General features: G+C 43.9%; 1 protein-coding gene across 2 annotated transcripts in view; it reads left to right on the top strand.

Moving 5' to 3' along the window:
* The window catches only part of UST (uronyl 2-sulfotransferase), a 313,075-nt gene that overhangs the window by 256,977 nt on the left and 28,916 nt on the right, over window positions 1-27,182 (top strand). For both annotated transcript variants that reach the window (XM_068985017.1, XM_068985016.1), the window contains exons 6-7: window positions 4,366-4,463; window positions 6,542-6,699. In XM_068985017.1, the coding sequence (XP_068841118.1) occupies window positions 4,366-4,463; window positions 6,542-6,699 (256 nt within the window). The remainder of the gene's footprint in view (window positions 1-4,365; window positions 4,464-6,541; window positions 6,700-27,182) is intronic.

Raw genomic sequence — 27,182 nt, forward strand, 5'->3', positions numbered from 1 at the left:
TTAAAATAGCATAGTTTAGAATAAATTTCAACCAAACTGGTCCTTTTTATTGTAGTTTTGGCAGTTAAATGGACTCAGTTATCTGGAAAGTATATTTATATAAGATATCTCATTTCCCTAATAAATCGAGAGTATGGTCACAGTGGGGTCTTACGTTTATACCCAATCTTGAAAGTGAGCTAGATGGGCAGGAGAGCGTTTTGTGGGTTGCCGTGGTAGATACCAAGATCCAAGGACCAGATAAGAAAATCATAGATCAAGCACTGGCAAGGGGTCCAGTTTGGCTAAAGTCATCACCATGATGATGACCTTAGAGCAGATTTTAAAATATATATTAAGGTTTTCGTTTAAAGCAACCGTACCCTAGAAGTACTGCATGGGAAGAAAAAAATGAAATTGCATAATCATTTTAAACGATATATGTATGAAGAGAACAAAGGTGACTGTAAAACGACAGGAGATAGTAAAGCCTAACACCAAAGATAAAATGATTAACTCTAGGGGAAAACCAAATGGCCCCAGGGGGCACTGGACAGTGCCCATCAGAGCAGGATTCTAGAGGAGCAGCTGTGTTGACACTTGTCACAGTTGGTGGCCCAGGAAACTGAAAGGTCACTCTCTGAAGATCTGGGTTCCAGTAAGAGTGGACCATGTGAGTGGCCAAGACCAGCCTCCTGAGGCCACAAGTTCTTGAGCTGCCGGGAAGCAACACCACTTGGGCACTGTGGCTAAGCCGCAGGCAGCTAAGTGCGTTGGTCTTCACAGCTCATTTCTGGCTTCCGCTTAGCCTTACACCTGAGTCATCTTTTATTTATGCCCTCCTATAGCATTTCCATAAGCTGGTTGTGGCCAACACCATTCATCAACCTAATGGGCTCAAATGGAACTCTTTGAAATCTCCCAGGACATGTCTTGCTCTAAGAAAGAAAGGTTAACAGCGATTCTTGAACTCGGAATTTATGTCTTCCCATAAATTGACCTCGGGAGGTTATTTGTGGATTCCAATAGAGGAAACTCCTTCCGAGGTCCCTGTGGTCCTCGGCCCTTCCCACCCCTACCAGCTGATGTCCTCTGCCCGCTCCTGCAAGATCCTGGGCCAGGATCTCTGGGGACAGCATGGCGGTTGTATGTCTTGGCTTAGTTCCTCTGCCATTTGTCCATTCATTCACTGAGTATTTATTGCAGCCCTGCTTTTTCCAGGCAGGGTGCTAAGCACTGGAGACGCAGCGAACAGACATCTGTGCTCTCCTGGACTCACCACCTAAACAAACAATTACACAAGTTCTTATTAAAAGGCAACTGGAAAGTGAACTCGGGGGAGCACAGGTGCTGTGAGAGTTTCTGTGGGAGGCTTTGGTGGACTCTGTTGCCCCACCCCTAGTGTTAATGCAGGTCTCTGGGGGGCTGACTGTGTATGGGCAGGATCTCTGGACACCCCCTAAATCACCATCGCATTACTCAGCTGTTTACTGTGAAATGTCAACCTCAGAGGACAGACCCTCTGTCTCTGACGATGACGGCCCTCAATGGAGTGTCTTGTGCCCTGCTTCTCACCCAGCTCCAGGCTCCCTCCCTTTGACCCCAGCCCAGTTACTGGGCACTCTGACCTGAGGCTTAGGTCCCTGGGGGACACCAGCTGCCGGAGGATACCTGGAGGGTGAGCATCCTCAAAGCAAAGCCCAGTCACCCGCCTACACAAGTTTTACTTTGTTTTCCAATGTGTTTGTTGTTTAGTTGCTAAGTTGTGTCTGATTCTTTGTGATCCCATGTGGTGTAGCCCACCAGGTTTCTCTGTCCATGGTATTTCCCAGGCAAGAATACCAGACTGGGTTGCCATTTCCTCCTCCAGGGAATCTTCCCAACCCAGGGATCACACCCAAGTCTCAGGTCTCCTGCATTGGCAGGCAGATTCTTTACCACTAAGCAACCAGGGAAGTCCTTTACAATGGGTACCTCTCAAAACTTTTCTGATGATAATACTAAAGTACATACATTACAACAAAAGCTAACACTTCAAAGATGAATCAAAGTACAAGTTCAATATATTCCCACCTTCCATTACATCCACCACCATAAATAACTTCTTTGAACAGTTTGGTGTTTATCCTTCCACGTATTTGTGTCCTTTTGTAAACACATGAGTTTATTTTTGTGTTATCTTACATGTTCATATTGTCCTATAATTGACTTTGTTTCATCTGCAAACATCATGAACAGTTTTCAGGACAGTGTGTGAAGATCCTTCTCCTTTCTGGGTGCCCCGTGTGTGTTTCCTCGTAGGAATGCACCAGAACTGCTCTGTGAATCAATCCCCCATTAATGAACTGTGAGCTCGGCCATATTTTGTTGTCATAAATCTTATAGCAATGAATAGTCTCATACATACATCTCTCTGTGTCAGATTCTTCCTAGAAGGGTATTTTGGGTCTAACATCCTGCATTTTTAATGGGCTTTCATACACAATGAGGTGCTCTTAACCACCCTTCCCATCACGTATGGCTGGATGTGCTGGCGTTCACTGTTCGGTTTGCTTCTAGTAAGTTCCTCTCTGGGAACTACACACCTCTGCTTCCCACGATAGGCCCAAGTGTTTAACTACAGTCTGTTTTTTGCCGAATCTCTTTATTCCTGTTGAACTGTGTAATTTATTTAATTGTTATATAAACCAAAGAAGCATGAAGGAGAAAAGAAAAGGTTGTCCTAAAAAAAAAAAAAAAGTTTAAGTTTTGTTTTTCTAACCACCAACTTGAACTAAAAGCAATTTTTAAATAAGTAACCATTTACACAAATCATATCAAATGCAGTGGCTTCAACTGACTTATAAACTCCACTGACCGTGGGACCATGTTTGCTGAATCTCTTTCTTCCAGTTGAATTCATTATTGGAATTGTGTAATTTATTTAACTATTACATAAACTAAAGAAGCATGAAGGGGAAAAGAAAAAGTTGTCCTAAAAAAAAAAAGAAAAAAAGACATGTAAGTTATGTTTTTCCAACTACAAGCTTGAACTAAAAAAAAAAATTTTAATAACTAACCACTTACACAAATCATATCAGATTCAGTGGTTTCATCTGACTTATAAACTCCTTTGGCCATGGGACCACTGTTATTCCGCCTTGCCAGTAATAGTTCTGAAAAGCATCCCACAGCTGTTTGTTTTGTTTGTAAATTGGGTTATCTTTTCTCCTTAGGAATACCTAATAACCAGACATATCTTTCTTTTTTTTTTTTACTCAGTCATGTCCGACTCTTTGCGACCCCATGAACTCTAGCCTACCAGGCTTCCATCCATGGGATTTTCCAGGCAAGAATATTGGAGTGGGTTGCCATTTCCTTCTCCACAGACATGCCTTATCTGAGGTATTCAATGTAATCTGCCTTAATGAAAGTGGATTTTTAGCCCTCTTTTTCATCTCCCATCAACCCACTGTAAGCTCCAGTAATGCTGACAAAGACCCCACGTTCAGCCTCATAGAAAATAAATTTTCTGTCCGGAAATTACAAATTTGCTATCTGGAAATCACAACTGTTGCCTTTGAAAGCAGAGAATGTCTTGTAGGCAAACATCCACTTTCTAACCTAATATAACATTAGAAATGGTTTTACAGCCCCTCCAAAATTTACAAACCTTGTATGTGACTATGTTCAATACCTAAGTATTTGTTATGGGCTTCCCTCAAGAATCCACTTGCCAAGCAGGAGATGTAGATTCAATCCCTGTGTGGGAAAGATCCCCCGGAGAAGGAAACGGCAACCCACTCCAGTATTCTTGTCTGGGAAATTCCATGGACAGAGGAGCCTGGTGGGCTACAGTCCATGGGGTCAGGGGTTGCAAAGAGTCAGATATGGCTTAGCAACTGAATAACAACAAGTATTTTTTGGACATGTGGATACACAGGGAAACACATTTCTACAAGGTTGGCTGTATAAGGATCTCTGATGAAGTCTGGATGAACTAAGAATTAAATCATACTGAATCCATTCAACAAATATTTGTTAAATGCCCACTATATACTTTCAAGTTTCTCATAACTGCTGGGGCCACAACTAGCCACAGCCAGCAGGACTGCTCCAAGATGGTTGTGATCCAGGCAGAGACTTCAGGCCACGGGGAAACACAAAAATTCAGTTAACTCAACAGAACAAACATGCTCTGAAATGCTGGGACCACATGTGCACCTGCCCGGTGGAGTAGGCTAGTATGAGGCAAAAAAGAAAATCTTCTCACGAACTCCATCAGTTTTCTACATCTTCTCAAAGCTTTTCCATGTCATTGAAGTATCAATTTTGCTTACCCTCTAGATGCTTGGCAGAGCCCTGCAGAGACCACCAGCCTTCTCACTGCTGTGTTTTCTCTTCTAGGACATCAATGAGTGTATTCTTGAAAACTACCCCGAGTGTTCCAACCCCAGATTATTTTACATCATTCCGTATTTCTGTGGACAGCACCCCAGATGCAGGTAAAGACGGACACAGGCTCATGACATGCTTACGTGGACAATGATGGTAGGAAACCCACCAGCTGGCGCTGCTCAGGCACCTTCTGTGTCCCCAGTCCCCCTACCTTCTGGAATTCAGTTAATATTTATTGCTTATCTCTCAAGATCACATTTGAGACTCTGAATGTCTTATAAATAAGGAAATTAACAAAGCAACGTCTGGAGGGTGCCTTGGGGACCACCCCTAAAGCTGTGTAACTGAAATGCCAATCAAGCTCTTCTTCATTCTTAGCATACACCTGTCCCTACCCAGCTCGTGAGATAGTAAAACCCAGGGGGGTGCACCCAGCCTGCTCCTCTGCAGTGACAGCTTCACTGATGGGTGTCCTTGCAGGTGTGGTGTGCCTAACTGGGTCGAAACAGGGATGCTCACTTGGAAAATTCCAGAGTGTCTCTCTCCTGAGACACTTAGAGAAGAAGAAAGTACTTTTAGTGATCACTCCTCAGCCTTATTTGGATGCCAGACCCTTCTCTATAAGGTGACTTATTCAGACACTTTGTGTGGTCCACCCACATCCTCTGCATCCCTGGGGAACTTCTTAGGAATCCCCACCTAATCCCAGTCTCTGAGATGGGGTCCAGGCTACTATGACCCCCTTCCCCAGGTAGTTCTGATCCAGCTGCACTGGAAACTCACTGTGCACTAGACGTGTGTAGCCTCCAGAAGAAATGGTGGTAATGATGAATATTATCTTTGATTGGTGGAAAATAAACCCAGATGCCAGAAGTGACATTTCCCTCCAAAGGAGAGATTGATTAGAAGGTCATTGATTAGAACGTCTAAAGAGACTGGGGGTTGGGAGCAGAGGACATGCAGCTGTCTTAAGTCACAGTTTATTTATTCATTGTACTTTTTGCTGACACTGTGGTTGCTGCTTAGTTATTACCAATGTTTTGCTGAATTTACCATTTTGTTTATGGTCAGAATTCTGGGACTAGACGTGTCGCCTTCATCATAAACTCCTGAGTTCAGGAGGCCTCCCTCACCCACCCCGCCTCTGTAATACATGCCTTCTGCTTCAGGGTCAGGGCATCAGATCCTGGGAAGATCTGGGGCCCAATGTCTCCCTTTCTGACACAATGAATGTATTTTTTCCGAGAAACATGATTGTAACTCCTTAAAGTACTTTTTAAATCCCAGCCTTGGGGAAAGGACTTATGCTTTATCTTGGTCCATGCGTGGTGATTGTCAGAACACTTTCAAAATGTCACCTTCTCCCACTTTGACAACAATTATTTGAGCTAAATAAGGATTATTTTTAAATTTTCAAAAAATAATCCTGGCTTCCCAAATCCCCCAAATGGTAAAAACCAGTCAGGCCTGGAGCCTAGTTCCTGAGATCCGCAGGCTGGGCTCCTTACAGTGTTGTCGGCTCAGAGATCTGCCTTACAAGTACAAATTAGGCTGTTTCCCTTCTGTAATAATAATTTTAAAAGTTTGTCTTTAAATTTCTCAAAAGAATAAGATGATTAGCAGTCATGACCTGACACCTATTTTGATTTCTACAGAAATCAATATCAATAAGTTTCCTGTGTCTAAACTTCTCCCTTTATGGATTTGGTTTGATCCTTCTATTAAAAAGGTCATTCTGAAAAAAAAAGGTCATTCTAGGGACTTCCTCGGTTCAGTGGTTAAGACTCTGTGCTTCCAGTGCAGCGGGCATGCGTTTGATCCCTGGTGACGGAACTAAGATCCCACATGCTGTGCAGTGTGGCCAATAAATAAATAAGCCATTCTAATCAGCATTTGTTGATATCTAGCTGCCTGGGCCCATATAACAGACATTTATTTGGGGCTCACTAAGCTCAAGAGCCCCAGGCCTGGCACTATACAGGGGCGATAATGCTGGAGGAGAGATGGTGGGCAGGGGCCAGTTGGACCACGGCTGGAGATGCTGCATCTGGGCTGGTCCCTGAAGGAAGTGGGATTTGGACTTTTGTGAATGGGGGCAGGTAGGAGAAAGGAGAAACTTCCAGCATGTTGTTGCTGCATTTGAAAACCAACCTTTGATTTAAAAATCATTTTTCTACCCATAAAGGGAGCCTGGTGAATGGGCCCTTGAAAGAGCAAAACTGAACGTGAATGAAAACTTCCTGCTTGTGGGGATTCTCGAAGAGTTGGAAGACGTGCTGCTTTTACTGGAAAGATTTTTACCTCATTACTTCAAGGGTGTGCTCAGTATCTACAAAGACCCAGGTAACTCCATCTGTAAGCATTTCTTCTCTGTTCTGAGGGTTACTCACTTTGAAAAGGAAACTCAGGAAATAAAGACATGGAATCACCTCCTCTGTTAGTGAAGGGAGGTTCCCCTGGCTTCAAAGCAAGGTTAGAACCGCAAGATACAGATCCCAAAGCCTTGAGCGTCAGGGCCAAACATAAACTCACAATGTTTTAAAGGCCTGATGCTTCCATGCCTCCCTCTGGAAAATGAAATTGGCAACATTCCCGTCAACGTTGTCCTGAACGTGTTGCTGGAGCTTCCGTGGATGGAAAGGTGGGCAAATGGGAGGGAGCCGTCGTCTGATGCGCTGTCTCTGGCTCTATGTCCATTTAACAAAAGTGAATCCTGACACGTACAACAGATAAAGCGGCACACTGAGACTACAGTCATGATTTTCCTCTAACCCATGCAGTGGTTTCCAAGTAGAAATGAGAAGCAGAAGGCAGCAGAGTGATTACAAGGGTTGCCCACGGTGTCGCTGTAAATGTGATTACTTTGAGAAACCCATTGTGTATTTCTCTTATTATAATTTTATCTCAAGAAAATGACAAACAACATTGTTTCTGCCCTGTTCTTCTTAATCTACTGCTGCCACAACACTGCCTAGTCACTAATGTATTTATTGTTTGGTTGTCCTGAAATGGGAGGTGTTATTCTGCCTTGTGGAAATAAGGCCCAGGGGAAGGGCTCCCCCACAGCCTCTGCCCCACACGCCAGACAGCCAGGCAGAGACCACGAACTACATCATGAGCAGGTACTGATGCCCGGGGGAACTGGTCTTGTCTACAGGGCCCCTGACTTCTGTTTCATGGTAGGTAGGTGGTAGGCGGCCCTACCACCACCAGGGACTGGTTGGCGGGAGGTGCCTGCATTGGTCTCCCAACTCTCTTATTCAGAGAACAATTCCCACGTACTGACATCAAAGACCTCAAGGTGTGCTCTGCACGTGTGTCTCTGAAGCAGGAAGTATGGTTGGAAGAGCTAGAAGCGTAACAAGCTCTGAATGGTCAGTTTTTAAAGTAGGGCCCTCCTTTGCCCATTCAGCACTTCCCCTGGGTTTTGTGTTCTCCTTGGGCACCTTCTGTGAGGTTTATCTATGGTAACACTGAAGGCCCAGCAGCTCCACAGTTGCCGTGCCCTGAAGAGTGGCCACCTCCCCAGAGGCAGGGGACGGGAGACGAGCATCCACGCCCTCCAGCTTCTCAAGCATTTGAGCCTCTGCAAGGACGAGACCCCCGCATTGTCTTCTCACGGCCACAAACCCGCAAGCTGGTGTCAGATAGGTTAACGGAGGCCACTTGATCATTCACACCAGAACCAGTTCCCCTGGGCCTTTTCAGTCTAAACTCACAGATGGCGGCATGCTCAAATCACTGCTCTTGCCCTTTATAACTGAGTAGACCAGGGGATAGAGAACAGAAACACCGAAGTCTGAGACCCTTAAAACTCTGTAGATTAAACTGACTGTGAAGTTGGATTAAGATGCAAACACTCCACTGGCCAGGTGCTTGTCTTATTTTATTTAAAAATTCAGGTATGTATAGACTTTTTGTAATCCCCTTCCAGCAAGATGAAGAATATTTAGGCCAGTCTCACTGCTGAAGAAAAAGGACTAATAACAATAATTGAGGAGCTGGTAAAAATAACATCTGCTAGTCAAATGGGCCATCACTTATTCTAGAATGGAAAGATAGTCATTAATTCTTTCCAATCAGTACTAAGGGTTCCAATCACCCACCATTTAGAGAAGTTAAGAACTTCCTTAAATAATATCTCAACTGTTCGTGCACCCCACCTATTCATTTCCTCTAAGAAGTTATGCTGATGAGTAAATTTGTCCCGTACCAAAAATTTAGTCTTTGAGAAATTTAGTCTTCATAAAGTTTTAAAGAATATATTTGATATTAATGTTTGCATTCTGTGGAGACCCAATTAAACATATCTCAGAAGAACTTGATGATAATAAATACTCAAGATGGAATAAAAATGAAAGTTTTTGCCTGATGGGTAAGCAAGAGTACATGCTCAGGTATTTCTCACCAGCCCAAGGGCATTTGTGAGGCGGAGGCAGTACCTTGGAGCAAGTACTCAGTAAACTCTGCCCAACTTGGATGTGAATTTGAATTGGGGGAACCAAAGCCAAAATAGAGTTACTGGGGAAGAGCAACTTCCTGTCATTAAATTATACAGTCTCATTTTTCATTGATCAATTTCAATTACATTTGCTCATTCCTTACCTTTCAAAACTGAGAGGCTTGGAGCCAGCTCAAAGAATTGAAAAGACTAAGATTCATGGTCATCCACCAAAATGTGAGCAGAAGGGCCACAGTTTACACTTCCTGAGCCACAAGGGTTAACTGGTCATGAATGCTTTTCCACCTTAGCTCTTAAAAACAGACATGCTGTGAGGTATCAGTATTATTCTTAGTCATAGTTCCTTTAGGAGGTAAAATCACAGTGGTGTTAAAGGCCAAAGTAAATAAGTAAAATAATTAAAGGCAGGAAATAAGTGAATATCTGTGATAAGAACAGCTCTTTTATTAGCATTCCTCATAGATGTCCTTGACCTGGTTAGTAACCCAGCTGTTCCACTTCAGTGGCCCGGTCTAGCATCCAGATGTGAAACTGAAGGACCTGACTTTAACTCACAACCGTCCTCCTTCCTGAGGACTCGAAAGCTCAGGTGTCCAATCCTTTTCTCTTATATTTTAAATACTTTCCTTTACTAGCATTACATTAGTATTCATCTTCAACTTGCTTCCATCACGAATGTAAACATTGGAGCCGCAGTAGAGAATTCCTAGATTTTTGTCGACTGTCCTTGTGAATCTGGCCACCAACTACTACAAAGGAGAATATGTGTGATTCCAAACAAACAGCTTCCTTACTAACTTTGAGGGTCTAAGTTCATTCATAAATCAAGTGCTTTGTCTTGTTTCTAAAAAAAAAAAAACAACTGTTTACACTTGAATATTTTTATAAACAATGATGATGTGCTGTGCTAAGTTGCTTCAGTCGTGTCCGACTGCTTGCGACCACATAGACTGTAGCCCTCCAGGCTTCTCTGTCCTTGGGATTCTCCAGGCAAGAATAGTGGAGTGGGTTGCCATGCCCTCCTCCAGGGGATCTTCCCGACTCAGGGATTGAACCCACATCTCTTATGTCTCCTGCATTGGCAGGTGGGTTCTTTTACCACTAGCGCCACCTGGGAAGCCCAATGATGATGATAAATAGAAGTACAAATTCAAATATTTTTAAACTAGGCATGAATGATAGACTCCTATTAAGAGTATAGCAATGTAAGGTTGGAGTTTATTGGCTTTGCAGTGTTCAAATCTGAGGGTATTAACATACAAAATTTAAACTGGCCAGTTTTAAAAAAGCTATTCTTTAAGGAAAGAACTGAGTTGGGAGTTCTCTTTATGCAGTGGGCTTCCCCTGGGGTTCAGCTGGTAAAGAATCCACCTGCAATGTGGGAGACCTGGGTTCGATCTCTGGATTGGGAAGATCCCCTGGAGAAGGGAAAGACTACTCACTCCAGTATTCTGGCCTGGAAAGTTCCATGGGCTGTATAGTCCCCAGGGTTGCAGAGAGTCAGACATGACTGAGCGACTTTCACTTCACTTCTGCCCATAGGACCCAGAGCAAATTCAACTTTGGGTGGTTGATCGCTAGCACCTACTGGATCTATTATTATGATACTAAGGTATTACATAGAAGGTTTTAAGGCACCTCTTTCTACCTTCTGTTGGTTAACACAATTATAGAGTGAAAGTGAAAGTCACAAGCTAAGCCACAAGGGAAGTCCAAGAATACTGGAGTGGATAGCCTATCCCTTGTCCAGCGAATCTTCCTGACCCAGGAATCAACCGGGGTCTCCTGTGTTGTAGGCGGATTCTTTACCAACTGAGCTATCAGGGAGTGCTTTTCCCCTGAAAAAAAAAAAAAAAAATCCTAGGCAGTCTCACTGCCTCCTCAATTCCCAGGTTTAGTTATGAGGCTGTCGCCACCTAGAGGACATGGCGAGCCCACGCTTCAGTGTTCATTCAGAATCCGCCCTTCCCTAAGACAGGGATCCCAGCTCACTCTCTGGTCATGCTGTCCTCCTCTCTCTCTCACACCGTATGCATTTCTGTCAGGGACACAGGCTACCACAATGATTAGACCACAGGCTCTAGAGTAGACAGCCTGGGTGTTAAAGTCCATCCTCCACCTAACCAGACAACCAGAGGTAAGGTGTAACTCCTCCACCCCTCAGCTTCCCCGTCTATTTAAGTCACAACAATACTGTCTTCATCAGAAGGCTGTGGTGAGATACACCTGATCAAATCCATGTAAAGTCCTTAGCCCAGGGCTTAATGTATGATAGTGTCAGTCCTCAGCTGCGACCAACTCTTTGTGACCCCATGGACTGTAGCCCACCAGGTTCCTCTGTCCATATAATTCTCCAGGCAAGAATACTGGAGTGGGTTGCCATGCCCTTCTCCAGGCGATCTTTCCAACCCAGGGATCGAGCCCAGGTCTCCCGAATTGCAGGCAGATTCTTTACCATCTGAACCACCAGGGAAACCCCAACATATGATAAGTGTTCACAACTTAACTCTTAGCCTGCCAACCACATTACAGGAGAGAGACAGGGCCTGTGTCTGGGAGGAACTAGGGCTTCCACTCTCTTTCTGTAACTTCAGTGTGAAAGAAAGAAATAAAAGAGAGAGGAGGAGGAGGAACAGTTATATTCTGGCCAATACCTTATTCTTAAATAATCATAGGGGAATCAGTTTAATAGAAATATTACTACAATAACATGCTCAGGGACTGAAAAACTTATACCTTTCAAGTCACTGGGGATTTTTAAAAAATAATCTATTTTTATGCCTGAACACTTATCAGAAATATCAGGACATTAAAACTTCAACTTTAAATGAAACCCACTGTTGAGATGTGACCAGAGCCAATTACCATTAACTTGAGCTGAATGTTCAATCTTTCAGACTATTCTGTATCATGTTAGTTAGTAGATATAAGATAGGTATTCAATGATTTAATTGTGGTGTTTTCATTTTAACTAGGACCCTAAGATTCAGTTCTTGAAAAACCTTTATTTTCCATATGCAGAATTACATAATCAGAACGCTATGACAAACTTTATCCAGCAGATGGCAGGGTCTCTCCATTTTTTTCAAGGAAGTGCCTGCGGCTTCCTAAGAGTTTCCATCTGCAGAGAGCCCTTTACAGAACGCTTGGAGGCAGATGTACAGTTATGCCCAATTTGGGGCCTAAAAATGGGATCATATCAAAAGGATTCCAAGTACAATTGATTGCAGTAGTCCAAAGTGCATTATATGACAGCTGATGGGCTCAGGAAGTGGGAGGTGGTTTACAGTCAAATAAGTTTGTGTGGGTTAAAAACATTTATTGTTTGTTATTCATCTCAAAGTCCTGTCTGATTCTTTGTTACCCCATGGACTGCAGCACGCCAGGCTTCCCTGGCCTTCACTATCTCTTGGAGTTTACTCAGATTCATGCCATTGGGTTGGTGATGCTATCTATCTCATCCTCTGCCACCCTCTTCTCCTTTGGCCTTCAGTGTTTCCTAGCATCAGAGTCTTTTCCATGAGTCAGCTCTTCACATCAGGTGGCCAAAGTATTGGAACTTCAGCTTCAGCATCTGTTCTTCAGGGGTTGACTTCCTTTAGGATTGACTGTCAACCCTGGTTTTATAAAAGTCATCCATCATTCTATAATAATTGGATTAAACATGCTGTTTTTCATCTTTTATTTCCTACTTCTTATTTCTTTTGTTGTTAGTGTTGTTGTTGAGTTGCTCAGTCGTTTCTGACTCTTTTGCAGCCCCATGGACTGTAGCCCGGTCAGGCTCCTCTGTCCATGGGATTTCCCGGGAAAGAATACTGGAGTGGGTTGCCATTTCCTTTCTTTGGGGATCCTCTCAACCCAGCAGGTGACCTCGAATTTCCTGCACTGCAGGTGGACTTTTTACCCCTGAACCATATTCCATTTACTCTACAACAAAACCCCAAAACATTCTGGAACCTCACAGAATGGTTGAGAGAAATTCCAGCTGTCTACAGGCACCAATGAAGTTGTTTTAAAAACTCAATTATTGTTCATAAAAATAGGACCCTGCTCTGTTATTGGTTCATCTACCATCAATGTTCTCCATAAAGATCTATTTTCCACCAGTCATGTCCGAGGCTCATATTCTAATCATGTTGGTACCACATTGTGTGTGTGTGTTTGTGTGTGTACATCAATTCATGTTCAGACTGCTAAATCACTTATTAAGCAGCAGTGGTATTTGAGTGACTAATCTTGCATCAGAACATCAGCAACAGTTCTTAAACAATAGTAATTTGCATATCAATTTGCCATTTATAAAGCACTTCCATATAGATGATCTCACTCGATTCTTACCCGAATCCTCTGAAGTTGAGAAAGACAGTCTTAGTCTCATTTTCTAAACAAGGAAGCTGACAGTGGAGGAGTAGAATACCTTGTCCACAGTTATCAAGTCCCAAGTGACCAAAGACATTCAAGCTTCTGTCCCCAGAACCACCACTAACTCCATGAGCCTATGATGCTCATATTCAAAGATGCTTCATATTCAATCACTAAGGCAGAGCATTAAGCACCATTATGTCGTAAGCATAATACAGGTTACTAAGCACTGTTGTCCTGAAGGAGGGCCTGGAATCCCACTCCAGTATTCTTGTTTGGAGAATCCCGTGGACAGAGGATCCTGACAGGCTGCAGTCCATGGGGTTGCACAGAGTTGGACACGACTAAAGCAACTTATCGTGCACGCATGCAAGCACCCTTATGTATTGCACTTGAAGGTAAAAGCTTGATAATAAAATCTAGAGATTATCTCTATTCAACATATGGTCTGATTTTACAGTAATTTAACTTTCCCCCAATAGTCCTATTCTGTGAAGGATAATATTTAAATATCAGGTATAATCTGAAAATACTAGAAAAATTCAACAAACACTTTCAGCAAATGTTTAAGTGTCTGTAATGCACTCCAGTCCTGGGGAACAGCTGTGTAAAGATAAAGAAAACCACGTCTGGACTGAGCATCATCACAAGCAGGGCTGGAGGGACACCTGTTGAAGATATTTGTGCCCGGCCTTGAAGGGTGCATAGCTGTTCACTTGGTAGACATGGAAGGAGGCAGGTTACAAAGAAAAAATGTGAGTGCAGAAAAAAATGTGAGTGCGGGTGTGAAGGCATAGGAGTCCCAAGTGGGGGAGCGTGAGGGGCGTTCCAGCCCACCTCGGCCCTTGCCTACTGACCTTACCTCTTGGATCTGAGTCCTCCTTTCTTCACAGCTCAATCACCCTTCTGCTAAGTCAGTCCTGCCCAAGGCAGGAAAAGTGCTGGAGGCCTTAGACCTCCATGCAGTACAGCCTGGAGCTGAGTCACTCACACCAATCCCAGAACCAGAGGCCAAGCCGCAGTTGCCAGAGGGCCATGCGTCACCCCCACCCCCAGCCCCCCAGGTTCCATGCCCTCTGCCATGTCTGACCACCTCCCAAGGATCCCTCACTTTCTAACAGGATACTGCCAGGCTCCTGGGTCCCTAGGGCTGGGTTATTCCTCTTGGCTTTATTTCTGGTTTCCACACCCAAGATCTAGCCACTATCTAGGCCTAGGGTACCCATTGGCTTCAGTCGGCCCTGCACTGTTCCACGGGGTGGCGGGAGGTCCCACAAACTCTCCAGACACAACCTACTGTCCTCTCTGGCCCCTAAGTTCCCCTCTCTGCCCACCAGCATGGACTCCTCTCGTGTTGGCAGCCAGTCTCTGACTTAAGGGTGAGCTGGCTGTGTGCCCTGACAATACCTCTGGCCTTCCTCGCTGGGAGCTCTTGGGATCATCCCTTCAGAATTTTCCCATAGTCCCCACCTCCCACCCCATGCACCCTGGGAAATCGATCCCTTCTAGGTCCCAACCTCATCCTCTGGAGAGCCCCGGTGCCCCTCACAGTGTGGCCAGGCATGGGTGTGCAGGTTGTGCAGTTTTCTCTCTTATGATTCATTTCCCCGGACAAAAAGCTGGCTAATAATATCTGAGTGTGTGTTGGAGTTACCAACATTCTTCTGCGTTTAGAGGTGAATTTCTTCTTCTTGCAAATTTAATCATTTCTACTTTGAGCAGTTTTGAGTTGAACTTGACAGTAATATGCTTTGCATTGAGTAAGAATGCTACTGAGGGTGGAATTAGTCACCACAGATTTCAACTTTTGGACTTTCCTGGTAACTCAGCAAAGCTGAGATCCTCCTAGAGCCTGGGCCAAGAAGATTAGAGACCTGATCCCAGAGGGTGAAAGTTGATCTTTTTATAAAAGACCCTCTGAGCTTCCTGTGCTTTTGTGCCCAAACTTCCAAGATCCATACCTGCCCTGGTGCCGAACGTGGTGATGTGGAAAGAGCCTTAGACAGAGACTTCCAGAACTGTCTTTGTGCCCCTGAGTCATGATCTTGCCTCGCTGACAGTCTTTGCTTATAATATGTACCCCCCACACTGAGCAAAGTTCAATCCTTACCCATTTAGCATGACTCAACACTTTACAATGGCAACTTCTATTTTTGTCCAACTAATCTTGTTCAAATAAAAATATCATTTCCTGATCTGTATTTGTTTAATATCTCAGACATTTTTATCCACATATAATAACCTGAATTTTCACATCTTGTAAATGGTGTTGGATTTGAAAAGAACTGCAAGTATACCTGTGTACAGAACCCTGCAGGTTTTAGTGGTTTCTTGTGAGCTATATTATGCACATTCATTTCACTGTCCACAAGCCCACAGAGAAATCTAGTCTAGTTTCCCACTAATGAGAGTAGGGACATTTTGCTTGCGGAGTGGGAGCTTCAGATGCTCTGAAGTGTCGCTTCTCCAGTTTTTACAATATGCTTCTAAGTACTTCTCTTGGCTTGTCATAGCCAGACACTACTGGAGCTACTTGTCAAAACATGCTTTCCTAGAATTTTACCTCCCTGTTTTCAAACTATAGTTGATATATTACAGTGGTGTGCGCACACTTAGCTGCTTCAGTCGTGTCCGACTCTTTGCAACCCCATGGAAGTCGCCTGCCAGGTGCCTGTGTCCGTGGGATTCTCCGGGCAAGAATACTGGAGTGGGTTGCCATTTCCTCCTTGAGGGCATCTTCCCAATCCAGGGATCGAACCCACGTCTCTCATGTCTCCTGCATTGGCAGGCAGAGTCTTTACCCACTGAGCCACCTGGGAAGCCCCATATTAAAGTAGTACATGCATATAGTTAAAAATCCAATAGTCCTCAAGGATATATAATGAAAAGCGGTTGTTTCCTATTTCAACCCTTTCCACTGCAAAGTCTGGTTTTGAAGAGGTAAACACAGTCAGCACAAGTAGCTGTTTTTTTCTGATAACCGCCACACTAATTATAACTAGTATGCACAGGCTTGTTTTATTTTTGTTGTGTTATTGTCTTGACTTATTTATTTTCGACATTATTTAGCTCTCTTATTCCACCACACTTACCTCTGCTTCCTTCCCCCACTGTGTTCTTAATATGACTATATCCACATTTTACATACATATTCCTTATTTACATTACTATGACTGAATATATTTGTTGGACACTGATCCAAGTAGGTCACAATCATCTCAACTCGTTTCTTGCATGACTTATTGTTTTCCTTAGAATTGATTATCGCCTTGGATTTTTTAATTTGCCTGGGTTTATTTATACCTATCAAAGTTTTCATGTGTGCTGCTAGATCTGTTGTATCAATATTACTCTTGATGTTTTTCAATATTACTTCGGATAAGTACATCCATTCCATTCCTGCTCCCCCATCCCAGGACCACTCCCCTCTTTCCCACCCAGAGGTCTGACTTTCTGCTTTGATCTGGGCTGATTACTCAGAAGCTTCCTGCACAGCTCTCCTGCAACTTCCCTTTACCATTTTACAGAATGTATTGTATCCCTGGTCTCCCAAATCCCTCAAATTCGATTTCTTGGTTTAATAACTCCATTTATTCCAAGATATTCTCAAGTTGGTTCCTGATATAAGAGGGATGGGAAGTGGTAAATTCTTTGAGTCGTTGCATATCTGAAAAGCTCAGTGTTTTAGTATCTCGTTTGATTGCCAGTTTGGTTTGTCATGGATTCTCTCGTATATACATTCCATTTCCCACATCTGTTTCTCACTTTCTCATTCTCTCTGTCTCTCTGGAGTGTTATTTTTATTCCTTTCATGAAAATTGACAACAGTGTGCCTCAGTGTGCTGAGTAGTCAACAGACATATTTAAGCTTAAAACACATGTTTTTTTCATTTCTGGGAATTTTTCTTGTTTTACTTCTGCATCATTTACTGCATAATTTTATCAGCACTATTTTCTGTATTTCAGCTTTGGAATGCTGTTGGTCAGATATTGGATCTTCTAGATGCAGCCTCTCTATGTGCTTCATTATTTTTTCCTCTTTTAACTTCCATCTCATCAACTTTTACTTTCTGGATGAGTTCCTCAATTTGTATTCCAGTCATTCTGTTAAATTGTCTCTTTTTCAAGAACTCTTTGTTACTCTTCTTTTCTTCTTTTTGCATACTATCTTGTTCTTGTTTACCAAATACAATGCCACCTTAAATCTCGGAAAATTACAGAAATTTTAAAAAAGTGTTTTCGTCACTTTCTTACATTATCTCTATTTGCTCCATACTGCTTTACTGTTTTGGTTGGTTGCATGCTTGCTAAGTTGCTTCACGCATGTCTGACTTTTTGTTACCCTACAGACTGTAGCAGAGAAGGAAATGGCAACCCACTCCAGTATTCTTGCCTGGAGAATTCCATGGACAAAGGAGCCTTGTGGGCTACAGTCCATAGGGTTGCAAAGAGTCAGAGATGACTGAGTGACTAACACACACACACACACACACACACACACACACACACACACAGACTGTATCAGGCTCCTCTATCCATGAGATTCTCCAGGCGAGAATACTAGAGTGGGTTGCCATTTCCTTCTCCAGGGGATCTTCCCGGGGATCTTCCCAGGGATTGAACCCACATGTCTCTTTTGTCTCCTGCATTGGTAGGTGGGTTCTTTACCAATAGTGCTACCTGGGAAGCCCTTGGTTGGTTTGGGCATCTCTTTTTCAGTCCAAAGTCTTTCCCCTGGTGGTCTTTTCCAGAATTCAAATTTGAGGGTGAGACACAAGAGCTCATTGAAAGTGACTTGTGCAATAGGGGAGACTTATCAACTCATGGACCCACTTGGAATGATCAAGCAGCCATCAGGTTTTGCTGGGAAACATTTGTTAGTGATTTTAGGTCTTTTTTTTCTCTGGAGTTTATTCAGTTTCCCTACTGCAGCGTTCCCCAAACATTCACTTGGGGGATGGGAGGTGAGGTGGAATTAGGAGGCCAGGACGTATGTCTGGTTGTTGGTGTGGGAACAGGGGCTGAAGGTCCATGTTCAGGTACTGTTTGCTTCACTGTGCTCAGCTTAGTCCATGCTCTCCTCTCTCCCCTCTGGGTTAGCAAATCAGTCTGGAGCCTCTCCCCAAATTCTTTGGAGACTAATTCTAAGACTGCTTGTTCACAGGCAATGGAGAATAGGGGAAGACCCACGGTGAGATACCTGATGCATGTAGGTGTGGAGGGAATTTAGGGTCCAGTTCCTCCATAGGCAGAGTACCTGTCTCATCCTCAGTTTTTGCATCCGGGCTGCCTGGTGCTACCTCTCTGTCTCTCTGGGGTCGTGCAGGGTCAGTTGACCCTCTTGTCGTATGTCCCCCCTGCCAACACCCCAGTGCATTTACTGTGCTCTGCCACCTCCAATGCATTCCTCCAACCACTGTCCATCTTCCAGAAGTTGGTTAAGGGCTGTCTTCCATTGAAACCCTTCTCCAGTTCTTTGTCCTTGTGATCCAGCAATCTTTTTCTAAAATTATTACCCTTTACGGTCTCTTGGGTGAAGACTTTCAGAGGAGAGGCATCGAAGGCCTGTTGTCAGCCTACTGCCTTTAGCTCGGCATGTGCTAATTACCTGAACTTTAAGATTCTAATACCAGTTTTGTGTTTAGAGCTTGTAGCTGGATCTGTTATACCTGTTTCTTTCATGTGACATCTGCATAGCTGTGATGTGACTCAGGCTACCATAGCCCTGCCTTCATCATTGGTGCCCTGGGATCATAGTCCTGGCAGAATTCCAAGAACAAAACAAACAAACAAAAACAAGATCCCTTAATGGTAGCTTACTAGTTAAACCCCTCTTTTTTTTTTTTTTTTTTAACTGAATGATATTTGCTATGATGAGGCTCCAAACTACTATATGGTTTTTTAAAAATCACCTGGAAGACAGATCAGAGCCATCCATATTGAGATTTATTTAATGGGAGAGAATGTAAGTTATAAGAGTTGATAAAAAAAGGCGCTCTCCTGATCAGAGGCAGTACTCAACCATCCAGAGCTACCAATCCAATGTAACTTGACAGAAACACATGCCACCGTTTCGTGGGCTGTCATGTGTCGTTTCCCTAACCCAGTGCAGGGATCGCAGCAAAGGTATCGCAAGCCTGGGGAGTCGGGGCCCTGTCCGTGGACACTGACAGTCAGCCCATGTCCAGGAGAAAACGCAGCCATTGAGAGGGTTTCTCGGCAGCAGCTGCTCTAGTAGCAGTAGCAGCAGCTCATATAACAAATGTTTCATGACGAACGCAAACAAAAGCCAGCTCTGAAATTCCAGCCACGCCATGTCCAAGCCAGTTCAACATCGTATAACCACTCCGTTCGAGTTTTTTCCCTTCTCTAAATGCATTCCATATGAGCCGTGGTGTGGGGACTGCTGGGATCTCCTGCATTCACTCAGAAGGCTGTTTTTAAAGCCCAGACTGAAAGGAAAGTAAGTCAGTGGGAAAACAAACTCAAAGAACACACTGAGACTCAGGTGTGGGGGGTGTGTTTGTTCTCCCCAGCCAGCCATGACCCCTGGAATGGGGCTGGAGGCTAGGAATCCTTTAGCCGCCACCCCTCCCCGCTCCTTGGAGGCCTGGAGGAAGGACTTTGTTGCAGTGAGGCCCCAAGTCTTCACTGGCCCTGGATAAGCACCGCTTCTCAAAGTGTGGTCCAAGGACCCATGCCAGCTCATAAGCTGCTTGCTACTCGTCCATGAGGAGATAAGGCAGAGACTGAGAGTAAGACTTTAGAAACTTTGATGGTAATTTCTCATGGCTCCGATTATTTAATTAATTTATTTATTTGATTTTTGGCTGTGCTGGGTCTTCGTTGTTGTGTGTGGTCTTTCTCTAGTTGCAATGAGGGGGACTGCTCTGTAGTTTTGGGGCACAGGCTTCTCACTGAAGTGGCTTCTCTTGTTGCAGAGCACCAGCTCTAGGTTACGTGGACTCAGTAGCTGTGGCACACAGGCTTAGTTGTGGGATCTTCCCAGACCAGGGATGGAATCCTTGTCCACTGCATTGGCAGGTGGATTCTTTACCATTGCACCACCCGGGAAGTCCCTGGTTATTTTTTAAACACCTCGTTTTTAATGTAGTTGACAAAAGCATCAATCTGAGATGGACAACAGTGGGAAGAATTCAGAGATCTTTTGAGAAGCAAGGTTGTAGATTCTCCCACCAGCTTGGACTGCCCAGGTTAGCCAGTTGAAAGGTCATCCAATTGACAAGCCCTGTCTTAAGGCATTTGGGGCTTATGAGGCCCCATGATTCTTGCATGTGATTTTGCCTTCTTGGCTTCAAAGCTCAAACTGGTGTTCCACAGCAATGACCAAACACCCAAACTCAAGGAAGTGTGATACGTTGAGACTCTGCTTTCCTAAAACTGGAGCCTGGACCTAAAACCTTAAAAAAAAAAGTCATGATTCACACTACATGCATGCTCAGTCATGTCTGACTCTTTGCCACCCCCACAGACAAGCCCGCCAAGGCTCCTCTGTCTGTGGGATTCTCCAGACAAGAATACTGGAGTGGGTTGCCATTTCCTCCTCCAGGGGACCCTCCCGACTCAGGCATCCAACCTGCCTCTCCTGTATCTCCTGCATTACAGGCAGATTCTTTACCACTGAGCCACCGGGAGATCCACAGTAGGATAGCACTTTTCCAGTAAGCAGAATACTTAGACTTATGTTGACTCACTTATCCCTCATAACCTGGTTAGGTAGAGTTGTAGGTTGAATTGTGTCCCCTGAAAATACGTTAGGTCCTAAACCCGTGTATCTCAGTGTGACCTCATTTGGGAAATAGTGTCTTTGCAGATATAATCACATTAAGATGAGGTCATATTGGACTAGGATGCACCCTCAATCCATTGACTGGTTTTGTTATAAGGACAGAAAGATTCAAAGACACAGGGAAGAAGGCCATTTGAAGACAGAGGCAGAGTGGAATTATGTTGCCGCAAGTCATAGAATGACAAAGAGTGTCAGCAAGGATAGTCAGAAATTAGAAGGAGGGAAACTTCTTCCTTCGAATTATCTGAGGATTAGCAGTTTATGGTAACTTTATGACCGTCTTAGGAAACTAATACAAATAGAAATCTTCATCCCATTTCCAGATGAAGATCTGGAGACTCATTGATAATAAGATCTGTCCATGTTCAAAGCAACCAGCAAGTAGCAAGATTTGGATTTGAACAAAGACAAGCTACCCAGTGGGCTTCCCAGATGGCACTAGTGGTAAACAACCTGCCTGCCAATGCAGGAGACGTAAGAGATGCGAGTTTGATCCCTGGGTTGAAAAGATCCCCTGAAGGAGGAAATGGCAACCCACTCCAGTATTCTTGCCTGGAGAATCCCGAGGACAGAGGACCCTGGAGGGCTATAGTCCATGGGGTCGCAGAGTCAAACACAATGGAAATGACTTAGTACACACAGGCACATATCCAATACACCAGATTGCTTCTCTTGGTTGGGTGAAGAAATTGGGAGAAAATGAATTATGTGACATTTGGAGAAAGTTAAATAAGTGACTACAATAACGCAATGACAGATGATGAGGTTATTGGAATTTTATTTTGAATAACTATTCATTCTGAACAATGAGTGAAAAATCAGACGCACTATTGTATGTATATTGTACAATATGTGTCTTTAGTACACATGCAACATGCTTAGAAGAACAAACTAGAAGGAAAACAAAACAAACAAAAAGCCATTGTTAACTGTGCTTGTGTAGTTTTGGTAGTTTTCATTTGTCCCTCTCGACTTTCCCGTCTTGTCCCACTTTGCTGTAACACACGTGTGTCACAGATGCCGCAGAGCAGCACGTCCCAACACTGCTCTGCGCTCTCCATGTATCTTCCTAATCATCACAGAAGGACAGCACACTAGATATCATTATCCAAATCCCACAGAGGAGAAAACGCACCCAGATGGCCTACGGACTCTATCTGAGGCCTCACGGCTGGGGAAAGGCAGGGCTTGCCCGACTCCAAGCCTTGTGTGCCTCCACCACACTTCCACCACGTGAAAGTGGCCGCTTCCACTTTCTTTCTGTGTCCGCTTTCTTTCTGTGGACAGAAGAAACTGTCCACAGGGGAGAGGATATATATGGATAGGTGTGGCTGACTCATATAGTAGAAACTAACTCAACACTGTACAGCAACTAAATTCCCATAAAAATTAGTCCAAAATTTTTTAAAAAGAAGAAACTATCACCATGGTCCCTTCAGGCAGGGCTTGCTCCTCCTTGGTCATTTGCATCATATTGCATTTATGAAACAGAGGCATTATCCTTTGGGCATTAACTCTGCAGAGGCTTCTTGAAGACTGGCGCATGGCTGCTACCTTTCTGAACCCCCACAGCACCGGCTGTAGAATGTTGTCAGAGGGGATGCCTGGCTCTCCTCCCACCCTTCCCTCCTCTCTGAAGCCCCCCATCCCTCCTCCCCCGCAGAGTTTTGGGAACACCAGATAAAGCAGTTACTGAGTGTTTCAGGGACAGATACCTGGGAGTGCCTAGCCTTGGTGGCCAGGTGTTGTATTTCTTCAATCCCCAAACCTGAAGGCTAGATGCAGCAAGAGCAAGATTTTGCCGCTGTTCTCTGAACCTTTCCAACTTGAGTAATTCAAACGTTAGCTATAAAAAAAAACTTACCTTGCTTTAAAAATTTTATGTATTTATTTCTGACTGTACTGGGTCTTCTCTGCTGTGCAGGCTTTTCTCCAACTGCACCAAGCAGGGGCTACTCCCTCATAGCCGTGCTTGGGCTTCTCACTGAGATGGCTTCTCTTGTCGAGCATGGGCTCTGGGGCATGTGGACTTCAGTGGTTGTGGCTTCCAGGCTCTAGAGCACAGGCTCAATAGCTGAGGCACATGGGCTTAGTTACTGTGAGACATGCGGGATCTTCCTGGACCAGGGATCCAACCCATGCGCTGGCAGGCAGATTCTGTACCGCCGAGCCACCAGCGAAGCTCTTAAGGCTTTCACACACCACGGTCGGGGTGCCTCGTCAGTATCATTCTGTCACATAACCAGAGGCCAGGTTCCTCTCTCACTCATGCTTCCCTGCGAGAGGACTGGACCCTCCTCATTGTGAGCAAAGGACATTGGTCCCGCACTTTTCTAGACAGATTCTCCTGCTCTGTGCCTGCCTGCAGCCTCCCCTCTGTGCCGTCCCTGTACCCTAATACCCTCTCCATGCTAATAGCCCTTGGCACCTGAGCCACGCTCTCTCAAAATTTAGGCTGTCTTGTGGCCCACTCCTTCAGAGCCCTGATAAATAATTCTAGAAATATGAAGGAATTAACAGCTGACAGTAACAGTTGCTTTTGAACTGTGGTGTTGGAGAAGACTCTTGAGAGTCCCTTGGACTGCAAGGAGATCCAACCAGTCCATTCTGAAGGAGATCAGCCCTGGGATTTCTTTGGAAGGAATGATGCTAAAGCTGAAACTCCAGTACTTTGGCCACCTCATGGGAAGAGTTGACTCATTGGAAAAGACTCTGATGCTGGGAGGGATGGGGGGGCAGGAGGAGAAGGGGATGACAGAGGATGAGATGGCTGGATGGCATCATTGACTCAATGGACGTGAGTCTGAGTGAACTACGGGAGATGGCGATGGACAGGGAGGCCTGGCGTGCTGCGGTTCATGGGGTCACAAAGAGTTGAACACGACTGAGCGACTAAACTGAACTGAACTGAGTAACAGTTTATGCTGCCCAGGGAAATTTCTAACAATAATGATAATAATAATAAGCCCTAGAATGCCTTGCACATTGTGGGTAATCAACAAAAAGTTATTGAACTAATATTCAATTAGTTGAATTGAATTTTATGTGGAATTTCTAATTTAATCCTCAGAACAACCCAATGACATAGGTACTTTCATTACTCCCATTTTACAGATGAGTAAGCTGAAGTTTAGAGAGATATAGGTGACATCACTGTTTTATTAGGAGATTCCTTAAGGGGGAAGAATCATTTTTAAAAGATTTTGTTTTAGGGAAAAAAATCACTTTAAAAAGATTTTGTTTTATATAGGAGTATAGTTGATGAACAATGTTATGTTAGTTTCAGGTATAAAGCGAAGGGATTGAGTTATATAGAGACATGTTTCTATTCTCTCTCAAATAAAGAAGAATCATTTTAGATACATTTTATTTTTATTTTTTAAAATATTTATTTATTTATTTGGCTGTGCTGGGTCTTAGCTTCAGCAGGCAGGATCTATTTCCCTGAACAGGGATGGAACCTGGGTTGCTTGCATTGGGAACGTGGAGTCTTAGCCTCTGGACAACAAGGGAAGTTTCATAGATACATTTTATTATATATGAACTAGGTATGATTTTAAGGAGTTCTTTAAGAGGAAAAATGTTGCTTTATCCATCTAAATCCAGTGTACTGGAATTATAGGGAGGGGATGTGAGCTTCAGTTGGCCATTAGGCCAGTTTGTTATTTTCTGTCTTCGGTACTTCCTTCCACTTATCGCACCATCATCTAGAACAGAGGGTGAACTTGGTCGCCCTGGGGTATGGTAATATACTCTTCATCCCAACAGGTCATCCTAGGTCCCATAGCCTGGGATTTGGACATAGCCACTGCACATCCAGCCTCCTGTGGTTTAAGATGCTCTTCCTGAGGTTGCCTGTCTCCTTCAAGGGGAGAAATCATTCATGGTAGAAATACAGGCTTGTGCCTTGCTGCTAAGAACAAGAGTTTTCTGTATAAGCATGGACTGTCATTAGCACCAGGAAACCATACCATTTATAGGACAATCTGCTGTGCCAGCAGCAACTGTTCTCAGCCTGAAGCTCCCCCACATGGTGTTCAGGGAATGCTTACATTGTCTCACCCCATCCATTTCATATGAACATACTCTGAGTGCCTGCTTTTTGGGGGAAGCAAAGCATTTTCAGACTGGCAACAGATGTTCCCAACCCCCCGAACAGTGAGAATCACAGTCTGTATGTAAGGCCAGCCCTGCAGGCCTCTCACACTCTCTGTTTCACATCTTCCCTTTCCAATGGCTGGTCTCTGGGAAGCCCTGCCCGCTTGACAACATGCCCATCCAGCTGGACCAGGAGCCCTACCGCAGAAGAGGACGCCCCATGGCTGTGAGCTTTGACACAGATAGGCCAGATTAATGGAGGACTATTGGACTGACCTGATGGACCGACGTGGGCCATCTTTTGTTGGAGCCAGAATATCAAGCTGACGCTCCAAATGGTGGAGCCTTGTGTTTGTTCAGGGTGGATTTTTGGCTCAGCCACCCTTGCAGACTTCCATGTTACAGCATAGGGTATTGTTTGCCTAAGCAAAATAGGGTATGTGAGTTGGTTCCTGGCATCGATCATGGAAGATTAGCTTGCTTTCACCAACCCAGAGTCAGTCCCCATGGCTATCGAGAAAGACCACACAACTCCCAGAGTGTCTATAAGTAGATACCAAACCACATGTGTTATTATTCTTGATCTTAGACCATATTATTATTAACTTTGCTTTGGTTGAAAGTGGCCCCATCAAATAGTTAAAAGAGAGTTTCACAGCCTTTAAGTGACTAGGGTACGTCACTTTTAAAGATGTTTTTCCGGAAGAAAATGTTAAATCCCAAATACATTTTTGGCTGAGTAGTTTGTTTTAATGGTCCAGAGTCAAAAACTGTAACTTAATTCCCTGTAAAACTTAAATCAATTTCTTGAGGGTTCCGCTACACAGTTCCCTCTGTTAAGCCTGAGATTCCTACTAGTCTCTAACTTTTAGTGTTAGTATATTCCTTTAGAATGCCAGTGTTTTTTCCATTTTAAAAAGTTCCATTGTCGGCATCTGATTTCTATGGACATACAGTAGCTTACTTACGGCCTCAGTTGTGGTATTGTGGTTATAGTTTCCCCTTTTCTCTCACTCCTTTTTTCTTTAGTGTCTTGAAGAAACCTGTGGCCAAATATGCTCTCCGTCTAGTTTTCTACATCTCTGAGTTTTGCTTTCTGAAGGCGATGAGGGTGGATGGGAGTGTTATTCAGAATTCTGCATCTATAGATCAAACTTCCTATTAAACATGACTGATGCCTTCCATATCTCATTCAACCATGGGCCTTAGTGGTAACCTGGCATCTGCACCATGCCTGCGGCTCCAGCTTAATACCACCAGAGACAAGAACACCGGGCCCCGCTCAAAGGCGGTAACGCAGCTGGAGAGATCCTCTGAAAGATCCAAGTGGTTTTCAAGTTTGCCTTATAACGTGCTCGGTAGTCTGATGTTTTGAACACAAATAGCCGAAACTTCTCCCAGTAACACGTGCTTTGGATATCAGATTAATATGGAGCAGGAAACACTTGCAAAAAAGAATCCACCCAAAAGGAAAGGCCAATATGCCAGCATCAAAGGCTTCAAGTTTTGTTTTACAAAATGGAAAAGAGTATTACCCCATACTGAGCACACATTGCTGAAATAATCAATGTCCAATCAACGATGTGCCCAATCCTGTCAGTTGCTGACTATCATTCTTTATGAGGGGGTAAACTAATCTGGGACTGTTTTCAGATTCAGAGAGATTTAGGAGTTCTGAGGCTGAGTCCCAGGACAAAGTCTTTATCTAAATTGTTGGTGTGTGAATAGGCTTTTCTGCTTCTTAAAGGCTATCATTATTTATTTAGGGCTCAGAAACCTTTGTATTTGAAGTTTATCTTTTTTTTTTATGAAACTGGTCTCTCTTGTGGGATGCTTTTATGTCACTTATTTTCCCATAGGTTTCTCTTCATTTTTTTAGTAAATTTCTTTCTTTTCCTTTTTTAATAAAGTGCAGTGCTATAGAGGGATAAGGAAAAAGGATTTATTTGGCCCACAAATGCAATTCAGTGTCACAAGCCATGTTTGTGAACATCTTTCACATGCCTGAACTTTCTGGTCTCAGGCAGAACTCTTAGGAAATGACTTCTTGGTGGGATAAGGGTGCCCAAAGGACTCCTCCCCATGATGGTCATG

This window comes from Capricornis sumatraensis, chromosome 13, assembly GCF_032405125.1.
Source record: "Capricornis sumatraensis isolate serow.1 chromosome 13, serow.2, whole genome shotgun sequence".
NCBI lineage: Eukaryota > Metazoa > Chordata > Mammalia > Artiodactyla > Bovidae > Capricornis > Capricornis sumatraensis.